General features: G+C 37.2%; 1 protein-coding gene across 6 annotated transcripts in view; it reads left to right on the forward strand.

The window, feature by feature from the left end:
- The window catches only part of ntng1a (netrin g1a), a 343,888-nt gene that overhangs the window by 305,216 nt on the left and 22,099 nt on the right, over positions 1-16,573 (forward strand). For 2 of the 6 annotated variants that reach the window (XM_057823739.1, XM_057823738.1), the window contains 2 exons: positions 1,322-1,489; positions 11,195-11,329. The exons of 3 other annotated variants lie outside the window; for them this stretch is intronic. In XM_057823739.1, coding sequence (XP_057679722.1) covers positions 1,322-1,489; positions 11,195-11,329 — 303 coding nt within the window. The remainder of the gene's footprint in view (positions 1-1,321; positions 1,490-11,194; positions 11,330-16,573) is intronic. One more of the 6 variants, XM_057823740.1, reaches the window with a different exon arrangement.

The raw sequence follows: 16,573 nt of genomic DNA on the forward strand, positions 1-16,573 counted from the left end.
AAGCCGAGTACAGACGGGGATGTACTAACAAGCCGCCGGTCGTCAGTCGAGTGATATTCTCAGTGGACAATCAGCCACAAAATGCAAGCCAACTCCATATTAAAACGTGTGCCATGATCCCAGTATTTGACATATTACAAAATACGATGTTTAATCACTTCCTTGTAACTCCCTGGTCCCACAGTAGAGGGCTTGTTTTGGCCAGTACCCGCGGTGAACGGGAACCTTTTGAAACCCAAAAAGGCTCACACGCCTCTCCCTGGTGCAGCAACAATTTTCTGCAGCCGTTTGGCTGGCATGATGCGAAAAATAAACAAATTAATCCGCAAAATCAGCTGAATCCGCAGTCCATCTGCATGCTATAAAGCAATGCTGTATTGTGAGATGCTGACTCGGGTGACGTCAGATTCGCATTCGTCCTAAACCCGAGACTTAAGCCAGAAGTCACTCACTTTCATTGCGCGGGATTCAAAAATTCAATATATAAAACGATAGCTTCCACACACATCCAAGCGGTCCATTGAATTCAGGAGCATAAAACACCGCGTGAAATATGAAATATGCTTTTTGGTGTCATACGCACTTTAAAGGAGGGAGACATGGAAAACAAGCTGGATAGGGGCTCTCGAGGACCGGACTCATGAGAATCACCTAGTGGTAAATCTGTAGATTACAGTGAAGGGCATGCATTGTGGATATGGATCTTCAATAAGCACCCCTATTAGCACCACACACTTTTTGCATGTACATTGGTTTAAACTGTGTTTATACGGTAAAGTAACACTCTGCAACTTTAATGTTGTATAAGATTCAATTTAGAAGAAAAGCTTCTATGACAAATCAAAACAGTTTTATCTCATCCTCTTTCCTGTCACATAAAATCAGAACAATAATGAAATCATAATTAAACAAGCATTGTCTTTAGTCTACGGTTCCATTCCTAGGGATAAAATACCGCCGTGGTTTTTCCCGCCCTCCGCTCTGTGATGATCTTGATGTGATCGTATCTCTGTGCTCTCATCACCGTCCCTCGCCTCGCTTCGTCCAGTCTTGTGATGTGTTGTGATTATACTAACGCTGTGCTTTTCTAATGTTGTTTCTCAGCTGTGGCTGTGCTCATGCTAGACTAAACATAACACACATGCCTCCTCCTCTTTACTACCAAAACGTCTCCCTCAAATTGCAGTCTCCATTGTTAACCTGGCATGCCATGGCACCAAATTTGTGCTAACCCGTCGCATTTAAAATAGCAAGCCAAATTCCAACCCTCTATACCACGTTTCTGTCTCCCCTCTCTGCACATATTCTTCCTATTTGCAAGACTGCGAATGCTTCGGCCACTCCAACCGTTGCAGCTACATCGAGCTGCTAAACACGGTCATTTGCGTGAGCTGTAAGCACAACACTAGGGGGCAGCACTGCCAGCTATGCAAGCTGGGCTTCTATCGCAATGCTTCCGCAGAACTGGATGATGAAAATGTGTGCATAGGTTAGTCCCCAGCTTCTTTCACCGCCTCTATGCGCTTCTACAAACTGTCCTCACTACTTCTAACTTATCCACCTTCATCCTTCTCCTCATCTTCCTCTTTTGCCTTTGCCAATACTCCACATCCCTTAACATTATTTACTCATTCATTCAGGTAAACTATTGTAGCGAGTCCAGGACCTTTAATGGGCATATGAAGAGTTTATTGTATTTCGGTGTGATTTGACACCTGCCCGAAGTTGGCCCCCCATCAGATGCAAATTTATAGAAAAATTATGTCGTTCGTTTATGCTGGGTTTGTGCTCGTTTGTGCTGAAAAAAATTACATTTGTGCTGCAATCGCTTTAATATATTAACAATTATTTTATAGTTCAATCCACAGACTTCACTATCAGTTGACAGGGCTCGGGGCCGATCCTTAGGGGGCCTATTTTCAAAAAGAAAATTCTAATTTGTTCAAAACCAAAGCTAAACATAGCTAACCTACACCCAAAACAGACACCTCCCTTAGGCATGTATGAGTCTCCATAAGCAGCGACATCAAAAAAAAAAAAAAAAAAAAAAGTTGTTCCCAATCATCCCAATTAATTATTATTTTAATGCAAATATAACACAACTTTAAATTGCAATGACATTGTTAAATTTGATGCTAGATGCACAAAAATCACCATATGCTGAGATAATGACCTATGTTTTCAGGATCAATATCAATATTTAACATATCATAGAAGTTTTTGTTCGAAATAGCAACTTATTTTATTTTTATTTAGTTTTCAACAGCTAATATATCACTCATTTTTCACATTAGAAACTTAATACTTCAGGACAGCATGCAGAATCATCTTATTTTACTCAACAAAAGCAGAATTAGCATTTTTCTATATACAATCACAACTTATTCAGGTTGAATTCCGCTATTGTGTACAGATACAAAATCCAAAATAGCGGCCTTCACAAAACAAAGAGCTTTTTGAGTAGAATATTCTTGCAAATAAATGCTTAAATTGCGGAATTTCCATGTATGAACGTAAAGCAGTCTAGATTCTTGGTTAAAAGCAAAAAACGGGCAGTTATCAGTCATTTTACATAAATATTTCAAGCCAAAGTTACGGTATTGTTTAATCCAACATGGCAGCTGTCTCTAAACAAAGAGCTTTTAAAGTTGAAAATTCTTGCAAATAAATGCTTAAATCGTGGAATTTCTACAGATATGAACGTAAAACAGTCTAGATTCTTGGTTAAAAGCAAAAAACGGGCAGTTATCATTCATTTTAAGTAATTATTTCAAGCCAAAGTTACGGTATTGTTTAATCCAACATGTCGGCCGTCACAAAACAAAGAGGTTTTTAAGTAGAAAATTCTTGCAAATAAATGCTTAAATCACAGAATGTCTTTAGATATGGACCTAAAACAGTCTAGAATATTGGTTAAAAGCAAAAACAGGCACTTATCATTCATTTTTATGCAAATATTTCAAGCCAAAGGTACTGTACTGTTTAATCCATTATGGAGGCCGTCACGGAACAAAAAGCTTTTTAAGTAGGAAATTCTTGCAAATAAATGCTTAAATCGTGAAATTTCTATAGATATGAACATAAAACAGTCTATATTCTTGGTTGAAATAAAAAAAAACGTCAGTTATCTTTTATTTTACGTAAATATTTCAAGCCAAAATTACGGTATTGTTTAATCCAACATGGCAGCCGTCACAAAACAAAAATATTTTTAAGTAGAAAATTCTTGCAAATAAATGCTTAAATCGCGGAATTTCTATAGATATGGACCTAAAACAGTCTAAAATCTTGGTTAAAAGCAAAAAACAGGCAGTTATCGTTCATTTTTTGCAAATATTTCAAGCCAAAGGTACGGTATTGTTTAATCCAACATGGAGGCCGTCACGGAACAAAGAGCTTTTTAAATAGAAAATTCTTAAATCGCGAAATTTCTATAGATATGAACGTAAAACAGTCCAGATTCTTGATTAAAAGCAAAAAAACGTCAGTTATCTTTTATTTTATGTAACTATTTCAAGCCAAATTTACACAAATTTTATCCATGGATTTTTGTCACAATGTTTCAAAGTGCATGCATGGTGCGAAAAATATATTAATTATCTTGAATCCTAGACCAAATCACCCTTGAGACACGCCTAGCTGCTTGTATGCAGTAATAAATTGGTCCTATTTCAAAACTAGTAAAACTATTTACACGGCTATTATAATTTCCGCTACTCCTAGAAATAGGTAAAGTCACTGTTTTCTTGTGCAACAATGGAAAATAAACTCATTGGTGTTTGGGACTATTGGGACTTGGGACTTTTTACTTCCGGACACCGTCTACATCAGGCGACGTGGCTCTTCACACTGGGCTGATGCTAGTGTGAAAAGGCCTTAACTCAAAAACTATGAGGTCAATTCAACTTTTTATTTTTTGTAATATGAGTTATAATACAGCGAATGATGCTTTCAATACAATTTAATTGGGTAAAACGCTCTAGAATTGGAACTATTCATCTGCCCTTTAAGCCCAGGTGTATTTCTTTGTATAAAATGTGTGAACACACATAGTCCCCCGTGGGGGAAAAATATTGCAATGTGTTTCAACGTCCACAGTGCCAGGTGGGGAGTGAAAGGAAGATGGGGGGTGACAGGCTTACAACAGTTAGGAGGAAACAAAGAAGTCACATCGCCAGTCAGACGTGCTGTATGACTTTATGTCAAATTTATGAAAAGGCCTCAGGAAGAGCAGCTGAAACCCATCACAAGGCATTAAGAGCCAGTGACATTTTACCTTGTGCCAAACTGGCAGATAACCTAGCTCTGTATGCTGAGCCCCAGCCCTTGATTTGTCACTTAAAGTCACCAGTTTCCTGTTGTCTGGCGTGTATGTTAAAGTTGATGGGTGGTCAAATATTCAGTAGGTGTCACTTTGACAGCAGAAGCTTGCAACCGTACCGCACAGAGGGAAGGTCAACGCAGTCAGGGCCAAAGATTCTGTGCAATTAAATACACGTTTCTATATAAAATACAAGATGCAGTGATTTATGTATTCCATATTGAAACATGTCCAAATGAAAATCCATGTGCCCACTGACTCTGCTAACACTTTATAAACGTGTTTTTCTTTTTTTTTTTTTTTTTTTTTTTTTTTTTTTGATGATAAACGAATGTTAATCTATTGTCCACTGTCCAACAAAACACAGAGTGAGGGCTCGTATTGATTTAAAATTTGGGGAATAAAATAAATATTTTCTAAGAAGGCCCATTTCAATGTGATGTTCTTCCACTCATTCCACTCACTTGTCTTTGTTTCATTCCAATTTATTCCTATAATTGTAATATCCGCTCTCCTTTTTCCATTTCTCCATACCTCTGTCTGTTTTAAAAAAAGTAATTTTAAAAATGCATGTGCAATACAAGCCCAATTTGTTCATTGGAAATTGGAGCTACTGATTAAGTGTTTTACACTTGTTCACTGCATGATGCACATTAAAAAAAGATATAGGGAGGTAGTGAAAAAGAGAAAAATGAGCAATGTCAACAGAACACTTTATGAACATGAAAAGTGCTAATTTTAGGAGGAATTTCATCATAATATATACATATTATTTATCTACCATACATGATATGATCATTGATGACTTCAGCTTTGTCCATATATATATATATACTTGTAACATGTACATTTTTTGGCCACATTTTATAATAACTATCCGTTCTAACTACTGTAGTTAATAGATAATTAGTAAACTGTTAATAAACGATTGATTTGTTAAGTGTTTGTTAACATTTTGTTAATAAGTTAAAATGATGCCTTATATATATATATATATATATATATATATATATATATATATATATATATATATATATATATATATATATATATACTTAATATAGCATAAATAAAGTGATGGTTGATTAGTAATAAATGACTTATAAGCTGTATATCAATGATTTATACCTACGCATTATAACTTACTAACTAATGAGTTATTAAGTATCAGTTGATAGTTTATTTGTTAAATAGACGTTATTTTAAAGTTGCAACAACCCCTCATTTCTCAGTTGTTTGTAAATGAGGAATATTTTAGACAAACGTCCCAATAACATACATAAGCTGATAACTAATATTTGATTACTGTAACTCACACTTTACAGATCAGTTGTTAATAGTGTGCTAACCATCTACTAAACTTTGAAGAAGAGCAAATAGGATGAACAAATTCAAGGTACTGAAATTTGATGTGATATTTAAAATATCAAATTTTTGTACCTAAAGATTGTTTCACCAGTTAGGCCTTTTTGTATGCTGTACTTTACCAAATAAAACACCACAGATGAAATGTTGAACATTTTGTTTAAAGGGAACCACAGATAGAAGGACATGTAGTTCTTAAAAGATAAATTATAGTATGACTTATAATAATTTGATATTAAAACCCCTCTTAATGTTTTCGTTTCAATAAAATTTGAAAAATTATTTTAACTAGTAGGTCGCTATTGTTGTTGATGTCGCAGGGCGGTGACGTCACATGGCTACGCTGCCAGAATAAAAACAAAAAACAAAAACAAAAAACTATGACTCTTTGATTATGTAAGGTAGTAATTTAAAGACGCCACACGGAGTCAATTGTGAATTTTAAATTAATTAGGGATCAAGCCAATGAGTTTGTTTTGTCCCTTGACTGATGCCGTAGTTTTCCTTTATTCCACAGTGGGGTGTAAGGCAGAGAGAAAGGAGAGTGGACACAGGAGTTTATTGGCATAAGCTTCGGCAACTCCTTCACAACAAACATAAGTATCATATAGTGAAAATCCAACAGAAATAATATTCATATCTCTCAAAAAATAATGTTCACAAAAAGAAAAGTGCTTCAATCTGTTTTAATGAGGCCCTATTCTCACGCAGTTAAACAACAATGCAAAGAGAACTGGCATTCACAAATTCACAATCAAAATAGATATGCAAAATACACATAAAACTTACTCAGACTTTGGTCAAACTCAAAACATTTTAGCAACTCGTTTAGCTCAACAAATACACTGGATGGCAATATTTTGTCACAATATACAAACTATGATGCTGGGAGTCATTTTACAAATTTTATTAAAACGAAAACATTAATAGAGGTTTTAATATTAAATTCTAATAACTGGTACTAACATTTATCTTTTAAGAACTACATGTCTTTCTATCCGTTGATCCCTTTAATGCATAGAAACACACATTCTGAGCCATCCCATGGCAGAACAACAAAACACAACAGTATCGTACAAACCCATGATTTTGGGAAAGTTTTTTTCTCTCAACATAGGATAAACTGAATTTATGAGGGGCATTTAACATACATACTAGATCACAACAATCTGTTAACAAACACTTAACAAGTCAACAATATATCATTTATTAACAATGTAGTAATGATGTATTGTCTAGTTACAATAGTTATTATAAAGTTTCCCTTTATTTTGAACATAATTTTATTTGCTAATATTTGAATGTTTGAATTTTAGTTTAATAATGACTGCTATTTTAGTTCATTCTAATAGTTACATACAACTAGTATATATCCATATATATACAGTGCCTTGCAAAAGTATTCGGCCCCCTTGAACCTTGCAACCTTTCGCCACATTTCAGGCTTCAAACATAAAGATATAAAATTTTAATTTTTTGTCAAGAATCAACAACAAGTGGGACACAATCGTGAAGTGGAACAAAATTTATTGGATAATTTAAACTTTTTTAACAAATAAAAAACTGAAAAGTGGGGCGTGCAATATTATTCGGCCCCCTTGCGTTAATACTTTGTAGTGCCACCTTTTGCTCCAATTACAGCTGCAAGTCGCTTGGGGTATGTTTCTATCAGTTTTGCACATCGAGAGACTGACATTCTTGCCCATTCTTCCTTGCAAAACAGCTCGAGCTCAGTGAGGTGGGATGGAGGGTGTTTGTGAACAGCAGTCTTCAGCTCTTTCCACAGATTCTCGATTGGATTCAGGTCTGGACTTTGACTTGGCCATTCTAACACCTGGATACGTTTATTTTTGAACCATTCCATTGTAGATTGGGCTTTATGTTTTGGCTCATTGTCCTGTTGGAAGATAAATCTCCGTCCCAGTCTCAGGTCTTGTGCAGATACCAACAGGTTTTCTTCCAGAATGTTCCTGTATTTGGCTGCATCCATCTTCCCGTCAATTTTAACCATCTTCCCTGTCCCTGCTGAAGAAAAGCAGGCCCAAACCATGATGCTGCCACCACCATGTTTGACAGTGGGGATGGTGTGTTCAGAGTGATGAGCTGTGTTGCTTTTACGCCAAACAAATCGTTTTGCATTGTGACCAAAAAGTTACATTTTGGTTTCATCTGACCAGAACACCTTCTTCCAAATGTTTGGTGTGTCTCCCAGGTGGCTTGTGGCAAACTTTAAACGAGACTTTTTATGGATATCTTTGAGAAATGGCTTTCTTCTTGCCACTCTTCCATAAAGGCCAGATTTGTGCAGTGTACGACTGATTGTTGTCCTATGGACAGACTCTCCCACCTCAGATGTAGATCTCTGCAGTTCATCCAGAGTGATCATGGGCCTCTTGGCTGCATCTCTGATCAGTTTTCTCCTTGTTTGAGAAGAAAGTTTGGAAGGACAGCCGGGTCTTGGTAGATTTGCAGTGGTCTGATGCTCCTTTCATTTCAATATGATGGCTTGCACAGTGCTCCTTGAGATGTTTAAAGCTTGGGAAATCTGTTTGTATCCAAATCCGGCTTTAAACTTCTCCACAACAGTATCTCGGACCTGCCTGGTGTGTTCCTTGGTTTTCATAATGCTCTCTGCACTTTAAACAGAACCCTGAGACTATCATAGAGCAGGTGCATTTATACGGAGACTTGATTACACACAGGTGGATTCTATTTATCATCATCGGTCATTTAGGACAACATTGGATCATTCAGAGATCCTCACTGAACTTCTGGAGTGAGTTTGCTGCACTGAAAGTAAAGGGGCCGAATAATATTGCACGTCCCACTTTTCAGTTTTTTATTTGTTAAAAAAGTTTAAATTATCCAATAAATGTTGTTCCACTTCACGATTGTGTCCCACTTGTTGTTGATTCTTGACAAAAAAATTAAATTTCATATCTTTATGTTTGAAGCCTGAAATGTGGCGAAAGGTTGCAAGATTCAAGGGGGCCGGATACTTTTGCAAGGCACTGTATATGTACAACCCCTAGCAAAAACTGGAATCACCAGTTTAGAACGAGCACTCATTCAGACATTTTATCATGTAGAACAAACTCAGATAAAAAACTTGAAAAAATAATGAATTAGCAACTCTTTAGCATTCAGAAACACTGAAAGAAATGAATAAAAAACATTGTGGTGGTCAGGAAATTTTACTTTTATAGAGCAAGTGCAGGGAAATATATATGGAATCACTCCATTCTGAGGAAAAACATGGATTCATGAGAAACAAACAAAGAAATAACAATCAAAACACATCTCTAGTATTTAGTAGCACCACCTCTGGCTTTAATGACATATTGCAGTCTCCTAGGCATGGACTTGATGAATATTCTTCATCAATTTGGTGCCAACTCTCTTTGATTGCAGTTGCCAGATCATTCTTGCAGTTCGGAGCCTTGCTGTGGACCTTTTTTTTTTTTCAATTTCCACCACAGGTTTTCAATAGGGTTGAGATCTTGGCTAGTTGCAGGCTATGACATTGACTGGATGAGTCTTTCTCCAAGGAATGCTTTAACATATTTAGCTCTGTGGCATGATGCATTGCCATCTTGGAAAATGACAAACATATTTTCAATTGAAGGGACAAGAAAGCTGTCTAAAATTTCAATGTAAACTTGTGCATTTATTGAAGATTTAACCACAGCCATCTGCCCAGTGCTTTTGCCTGACAATGCAGCCCCATATCATGAAGCACTGAGGGAAATTTGATGTTTTCTTCAGGCAGTCATCTTTGTAAATCTCACTGGAACAGCACCAAAAAAATGTTCCAGCATCATCACCTTGTCCAAAGCATATTATTGACCCTTGACACCTTGTCCAATGCAGATTCTTGACTCTTAACAAGGTGATGATGGTTGTGTTATGGTTGCTGTGGTTAAAACTTCATTAAATGCAATTTTACATTGAAAATTTAGACAGCTTTCTCATCCCTTCAATTGGAAATATGTTTGCCATTTTCCAAGATGACAATGCATCATGCCACAGAGCTAAAACTGTTAAAGCATTCCTTGGAGAAAGACTCATCCAGTCAATGTCATGGCCTGCAAATAGCCCTGATCTCAACCCTATTGAACACCTGTGATGGAAATTGAAAACAAAAAATGGTCCACAGCAAGGATGATCTGGCAAATGCAATCAAAGAGAGTTGGCACCAAATGATGAATACTCATCAAGTCCATGCCTCAGAGACTGCAAGCTGTAATAAAAGCCAGAGGTGGTGCTACTGAATACTAGAGATGTGTTTTGTTTTTCCTTTGTTTGTTTCCCATTGATTCCATATTTTTTTCCTCAGAATGGCGTGATTCCATATATATTTCCCTGCACTTGCTCTATAATATTTACTGACCACAACAATGTGTTCTATTCATTTCTATTAGTGTTTCTGAATGTTAAAGAGTTGCTCTTTTGAACTAATTCATTATTTTTTTCAAGCTTTGTATCTGAGTTGGTTCTACATGATAAAATGTCTAAGTAAATGCTCGTTCAAGACTGGTGATTCCATACTTTTTGCTAGGGGTTGTATAAACATGAATTTATAGAGATTTTAGCATCACTCTATAAATGTCTATATTTGATTACGTGACCTTAATCAAGTATATAACACCTCTTATACTTTCATATATAATCACACTGCATTCATGTCCCATTAAAATGATTATTACCTAAAGTGTGGCCCTTCAAAAAAAATTATTTTATTCATACAGTGGTATCTGCACTTACGAAATTAACCTGAAAATGCTGTAAGGGGGGGACGCGTTTTCCATGTAAACGACCTAATCCGTTCCAAGACCCCCTAATTTCAGAATAAATCTTTTATAATACATCAAATACATATTACGATTATTGCACAATAAGCACAAAATCAGAGTTGTGCATAGTGTAAAAAAAAACAAGAATTGAGTAAAGAATTAAATGTAATACACTCATGTAAAGCTGTCGAAACACGAGGGGCAAATGAAGTGGACAGGATGCTGGGAAACACACATAAACATACAGTACAGTATAGGTCCCTTTTAGCCAATTAGATGCTGGGAATGCTAGGCAATAGCCAATGGCAGAGCAGCTAGGAGTATGTTACGTTCAGTAAACTCTGGGAGCTGCATACTGTATTTTTGCCTTTCGTATCGTGAAATTTCTTTCGTAACAAGAGGCAACATATCCCCGTTGAGGCGTGTCTTAACCTGAAAATTCTGTAAGCAGAGGTACCACTGTATTAAAATGTATTCACAAATTTAAATTGCTCACACCCTCACCCAAAATCTACTTCACAATGTTTTCATTCTATGTTGCTGTTGAAATGGCAGCATTTTATTCCCGATGACTAGATCACTACAAATTTTCATTAACTGAATGTTGTTGAACGGTAATTGAGTTCAACGACTCAACTCGATTCACTTGTGCTGTGCTGGGATGTCAGAGCACGTGCATCTTGTCTCCAGCTTGTGTGTGTTTTTGTTTTTCCAGAGTGTAATTGTAATCCCTTTGGCTCAGTCAGTGATCGCTGTAATGGCACAGGATATTGTATATGTAAGGAGGGCACTACGGGGCCTAAGTGTCGCAAGTGTCTGCCCGGATATAGTTGGGAAGATGGCTGCAAATGTAAGTAGAACCACAACAAAGCGTCAACTCCTCGCACTATTCCCTAATCAACTCTCTTTCTTTTCATGTATTTCTCCTCTGTCTAAGTCTTTGACTTTGCTGAAAAATGTGCATAGACCAGGGGTGTCAAATGTTTAGCCTGACTGGCACGCTGTAGCTCATTCATACTGTTCATACAAAATCACATGCTTTTATTTTCACATTGGCATGGTAAAACGATGGATTTGTCATTTGTGTGGTCGAGTGCATGCACTACTGTACTTGGCTGACTTTCATGTCCACAGTTACATTCATTCATTCGCCACCTCCCAGTCAAAATGGATTGGACATCCAGCACCGTCAATGGCAGCCAATGAGTTAACAAGGAAGTGACCCGAAAATGCCCCATACCAACACGAAGTGACATGAAATCAACAAGAAGTAATCTAGTAATGCCCCCAAATCAACAGGAAGAAGCCAGGAATTGCCTGAAAAATCAAATTTATCGACTATGTCACGTGGCCCATTCGTTGGTCCAGTTTTTGATAGCCCAATGAAATATCTCAGTGCTCAGCTCACAGACAAATGAGACAAAAATGAATAAGAGGGAAGTGTAGAGTTTGAAGGAATTCACCCCCCCATCCCCAGACCCCTCCACCCCCGCCAAGCCGTGGAAACAGCGCCAGCCGAACGAAATGCTGCTCCACTGGCACCTCTCCCGCAAGCCAACCGGAGAGGGCCGAGATTCCGCTCGTTCACTCCCCTGTTAACCCTATGTACTGACTCCATGTTCCAAAAGTTTTGGAGAAGGCTCACCAAAAACAGGTTGACAATTTATTTTTCAACAATGATCAAACAACATGGCAAAAACAGACGACGGAGAGACCCTGCTGGATCCAGGGTCGGCAAAACAACGGCCACATAGAAATGTTCCCGAGCAGCGACCGTGTTATCTAAATATTCAGTTCTTTTTGAAGGCTGCGGTGGAGTGGGCCAGGCCGCAGGCGTGGCTGGGTGTTGTCTTGGAATCATCCCTTAGGTTCATGCGTCACCCTTTGTGGTTGTCGCGGCGACCGACGCAGGTCTTGATGTCCCAGGCGCCCGCGCTATCAACTTGTTATCTTGGTTGGGCGAGGGTGCTCTCCGATGCTACTTGTTTTAGGACAGAGCGCCCTGCTCTTTGTCCTGGAGTGCCCGGGAGAACTGATTGCAAGAGTTGGTGCGTCAATCTTGCTCATGACGCATTGGGCGCTTGTGATAAGATGGCATTGTGTATTTTTTATGCCTTCTATTCTGCTTCTTTCCATTAAACTATGGTGTAATTGCTATTTATTTTATATTAGGTGTGTTAGAGTAATACAACAGTCCTACAGTAAATATGAGAAATGATACTATTCCCTGATCGATTATATTACGTGTGTTAGAGTAATGCAAACAGTTATATGGTGTGTGCGAGAAAGGTAACTATTTCCTTCAAGATGCGGCTAAAAACCCGGTTGATGCGGCGAAATATGGAAGAGTAACTGACACGTTTATTGACACAAAACCCTCTACATGGTAAAGCGGGTACGTTGACAGGCGCTGTCGCCATGTTTTGTGTGCGTACGCGTGCATGTGTACATGTGTGTGTAAAGAGAGTGATTAACATAAAGAGAGAAATTAATGAGTAGACTAGTAGACTAAGACACTGTGTTGTTTTTCTTTTGAAAAAAGTCATCTTGCATGTGCAACAGTTTATACTGTACCTATTATTTCCACAATGTTTAAAATTAATAGCATAGACTTCATAATCGTATTGAAGGGTCGCATCCATCAGCCAATGCGCAACGCCTTCAAGTAGGGGGCTGTCCTATAGTCCGCTTCAGATATTCGCAGTTGATCGCAGCTAGTCAACCCATGCAGGGATCCAACGCCGGATTTAGGTTGAAAAAGTACGAACGCTGTACCGCGTACAAACAGGAAAGATTTTTCAGGAGTGATTTGTTCGAGGATTCAAGGTAATTAACACCAAACACCAACAATTATTTTTCGTACCATGCATGCATTTTGAAACGTGGAAAAAAAAACAATGGAGAAATTAGCTGCTACAGCATTGACATTATACTTCGCAATATTTACGTAAAATAACTGCTCTTTGTTTACATACGGCGGCCACTAATTTCCTTACTGACTAGCGTCATAGTTACGCATAGTAAATGCAACCTGCACGGTTTTTGCTTTTAACCAAGAATTGAGACTGTTTTACGTCCATATCGATAAAAATTTCAGGGATTTAAGCATTATTCACAATAATTTTCAACGGAAAAAGCTCTTTGTCTGTGTTTCCACTCGTTTGGCTTTGATTGAGATATGCCCCCTATGAATCGGCCCCGTGTCCCGTCAATACATTATGAAGTTTATGATTTATAGTTATATATACAGTGGTACCAAGACATACGATCGCTTCGACACACTATTTTTTCAAAATCCGACGTAGAATTTGACGTTTTTCTATATCCGACGACATTCTCGAAATATGACAATTCATAACAGCGCTGCAGTTTCTTTGTTTTCCAGTAAGAAGGACGCACGGCGGATTTTCTTGCGAGAGTAATGTACACGGGTTTCAAGAATGTGAGGGTTACCATTGAAATGAAGATGGAAATGATTGAAAAATATGAGCGTGGCGGCGTGTCCGTGAACTGGCTCGACAATACAGCCGTAGAATGCCTACGACCTTGATGGTCCTCCTCCATCCTCCACTCGCCAGTCTTATAAGTTAAGGTGACAATAATTATTGTGGTAAAATCGCCAAAAATTAGCCAGCTTTGTCAGGTTTTTAATCATTTATTTGAGAACTTTTGCAACAACACATGCCTACTGTCCGCCGCACCTGAATATGAAAGGTGAAAGTAAAAAGTCCTCTCACTCTCATGTCAGCCATGCAGTGCATTCCGGTACACCACGCAAAACACATTTGTCACATTAGAACCTGATTCGTTACGTTATTACAGATATTATTGTTATTATTATTACTATTATTTTATTTTATTATTATTCCTATTGTCCTATATGCATGTGTGATACATCATTGGAAAGCTTAAAATCTCAATTTTCTGGGGGAAGAATTTTATTGAACAGGAGGGCATGTTTTTTTTTGAAAACCTCTAAACCCTAACTGGAGGTGAGAGCATGAGAGAGCATTATTAAAGAGACCATGATTTTAAGGAGATAGTATCGCGTACTTACCTTGTTTTGATCCAAGGACTCTGTGTTGCATATCTCACCTAGTGTCATGAAGCAGCTTTGAATGGCCACAGCCAGACTTTTGGGGGATTTTATGGGTGAAACACGGTAATATAACAAGGGTCACAATGCAGAAATCGTACACATCAAGGAGTGGTCGAGATTTTCTTTTTCAAATATTTACTCTTTTAAACATTTTTTTTTTTTTTTTGTTTGGATCGATTATTTGTCATCCAAAATATCAGGGTAAATACGACAGTAACAAAAAAATACAATTAAGCGATAAATACGAGGTAGATATCCGTGACCTATTTACAAACCCTATTTTTTTCATTGTGACGTAATCTCTTTAAAGTTTAAAATATGCGCGTGATTTATTTCATAAAGTTTTTTTTTTTCTTTTTTAAGCTAAATATTAGACAACAATTAATAATTCTAAGCTAAAAATGATAGACATTTTGAATAATAAATATTATTGTTTACCTTCTTTTTATGGCTGGGTTGAAACAAAAGTGTTTGTACGGTGTCTGTAAACGGGGGTCTCCAGGGTAAAACGGACAAATTAAATATAGTTTGGGTGCTTTATGCGCCATGAAACTGCTATGGCAGCAAATAGACATATTGTTTTATCAAACACAACAGTTCTTTAAGCTTAAAATACAGCAGATTATTTTAAAGAAGCGTGCATGAGCAGAAACTGCTTTTTTCAGCCTTGTCTGTGTTATATATTAGTGCTATTAGGTTTTTTTTTTTTTTTAATTAATTACCGGATTTTTTATTATTATACTGCATTTTAATGTCATAGCTACTAAAGGTAGTCGGTAAAGCTAGTAAAGACTTCTAGGACATTAAACGTGTAAAAATGTAGTGCATGCTTAATCAATTACATACAGTAAGAGGAGAAGATTTTAAATCCAATTCTATTAAAAAATAAATAAATAAATAAATAAAAAAGATAAATTTAAAAAAAATGAAATCCAATTCTATTTTGCACAATGTGCAGAAGACAGAGGTGATCATTTTTGGGCCAAAAAAGGAAAGGTCAAAGATAAGCAGCCAACTTAGCACAATGTCACTTACAGCTACAAATCAAGTCAGAAACCTTGGCGTAATTATTGACTCAGACCTAAAATTTGATAGCCATTTAAAGTCCGTCACTAAATCCGCTTATTACCACCTAAAAAATATAACCAGAATTAAGGGGCTTCTGACTCAACAAGACATGGAAAAACTTATGCATGCATTCATTTTCAGCAGATTGGACTATTGCAACGGTATATTTACAGGTCTTGATAAAAAATCAGTCAGGAAGTTGCAGCTGGTACAGAATGCTGCAGCCAGAGTCCTTACAAATACAAGGAAGCTGGACCACATTACACCAGTTTTGAAATCGCTACACTGGCTTCCAGTAAGTCAAAGGATAGACTATAAAATACTACTGCTCGTCTACAAAACACTTAATGGCCTTGGACCAAAATACATGCTTGACTTGTTAGAGTCCTATGAGACATCTAGACCCCTAAGGTCGTCTGGAACCGGTCTTCTGCATGTTCCAAGAACAAGAACCAAGCAGGGTGAGGCAGCATTTAGTTATTATGCTCCTCACCTCTGGAACAAGTTACCCGAACGTCTGAAGTATGCTCAAACTGTTAGCTTTTTTAAATCAGGGCTAAAAACGCTTTTGTTTAGCACTGCATATCTATAACTGTCTATATATTTCAATCTACCTGCTTTCTATTCCTCTTGTTTTTATCTCCATTGCTGATTTCAATTATTATTAGTAGTAGTAGTTTTTGTTTTATTTTTATTTTATTTATTTATTTTTATTCTGTGATTAAATGCGATCTTTTGTCTTAGTTTCTACGTTGTGTTGATTTAAATGTGATTTTTATGATCTTCATGTGATGTAAAGCACTTTGAATTGCCTTGTGTTGAATTGTGCTATATAAATAAATTTGCCTTGCCTTGCCTTGCCTATGACCATAGTCGTAATTTTTTTCCGTACAAAATACGGTCTTTTCACAATGTGCTTACCGGATG

Source organism: Corythoichthys intestinalis, chromosome 20 (genome assembly GCF_030265065.1).
Source record: "Corythoichthys intestinalis isolate RoL2023-P3 chromosome 20, ASM3026506v1, whole genome shotgun sequence".
Lineage (NCBI taxonomy): Eukaryota > Metazoa > Chordata > Actinopteri > Syngnathiformes > Syngnathidae > Corythoichthys > Corythoichthys intestinalis.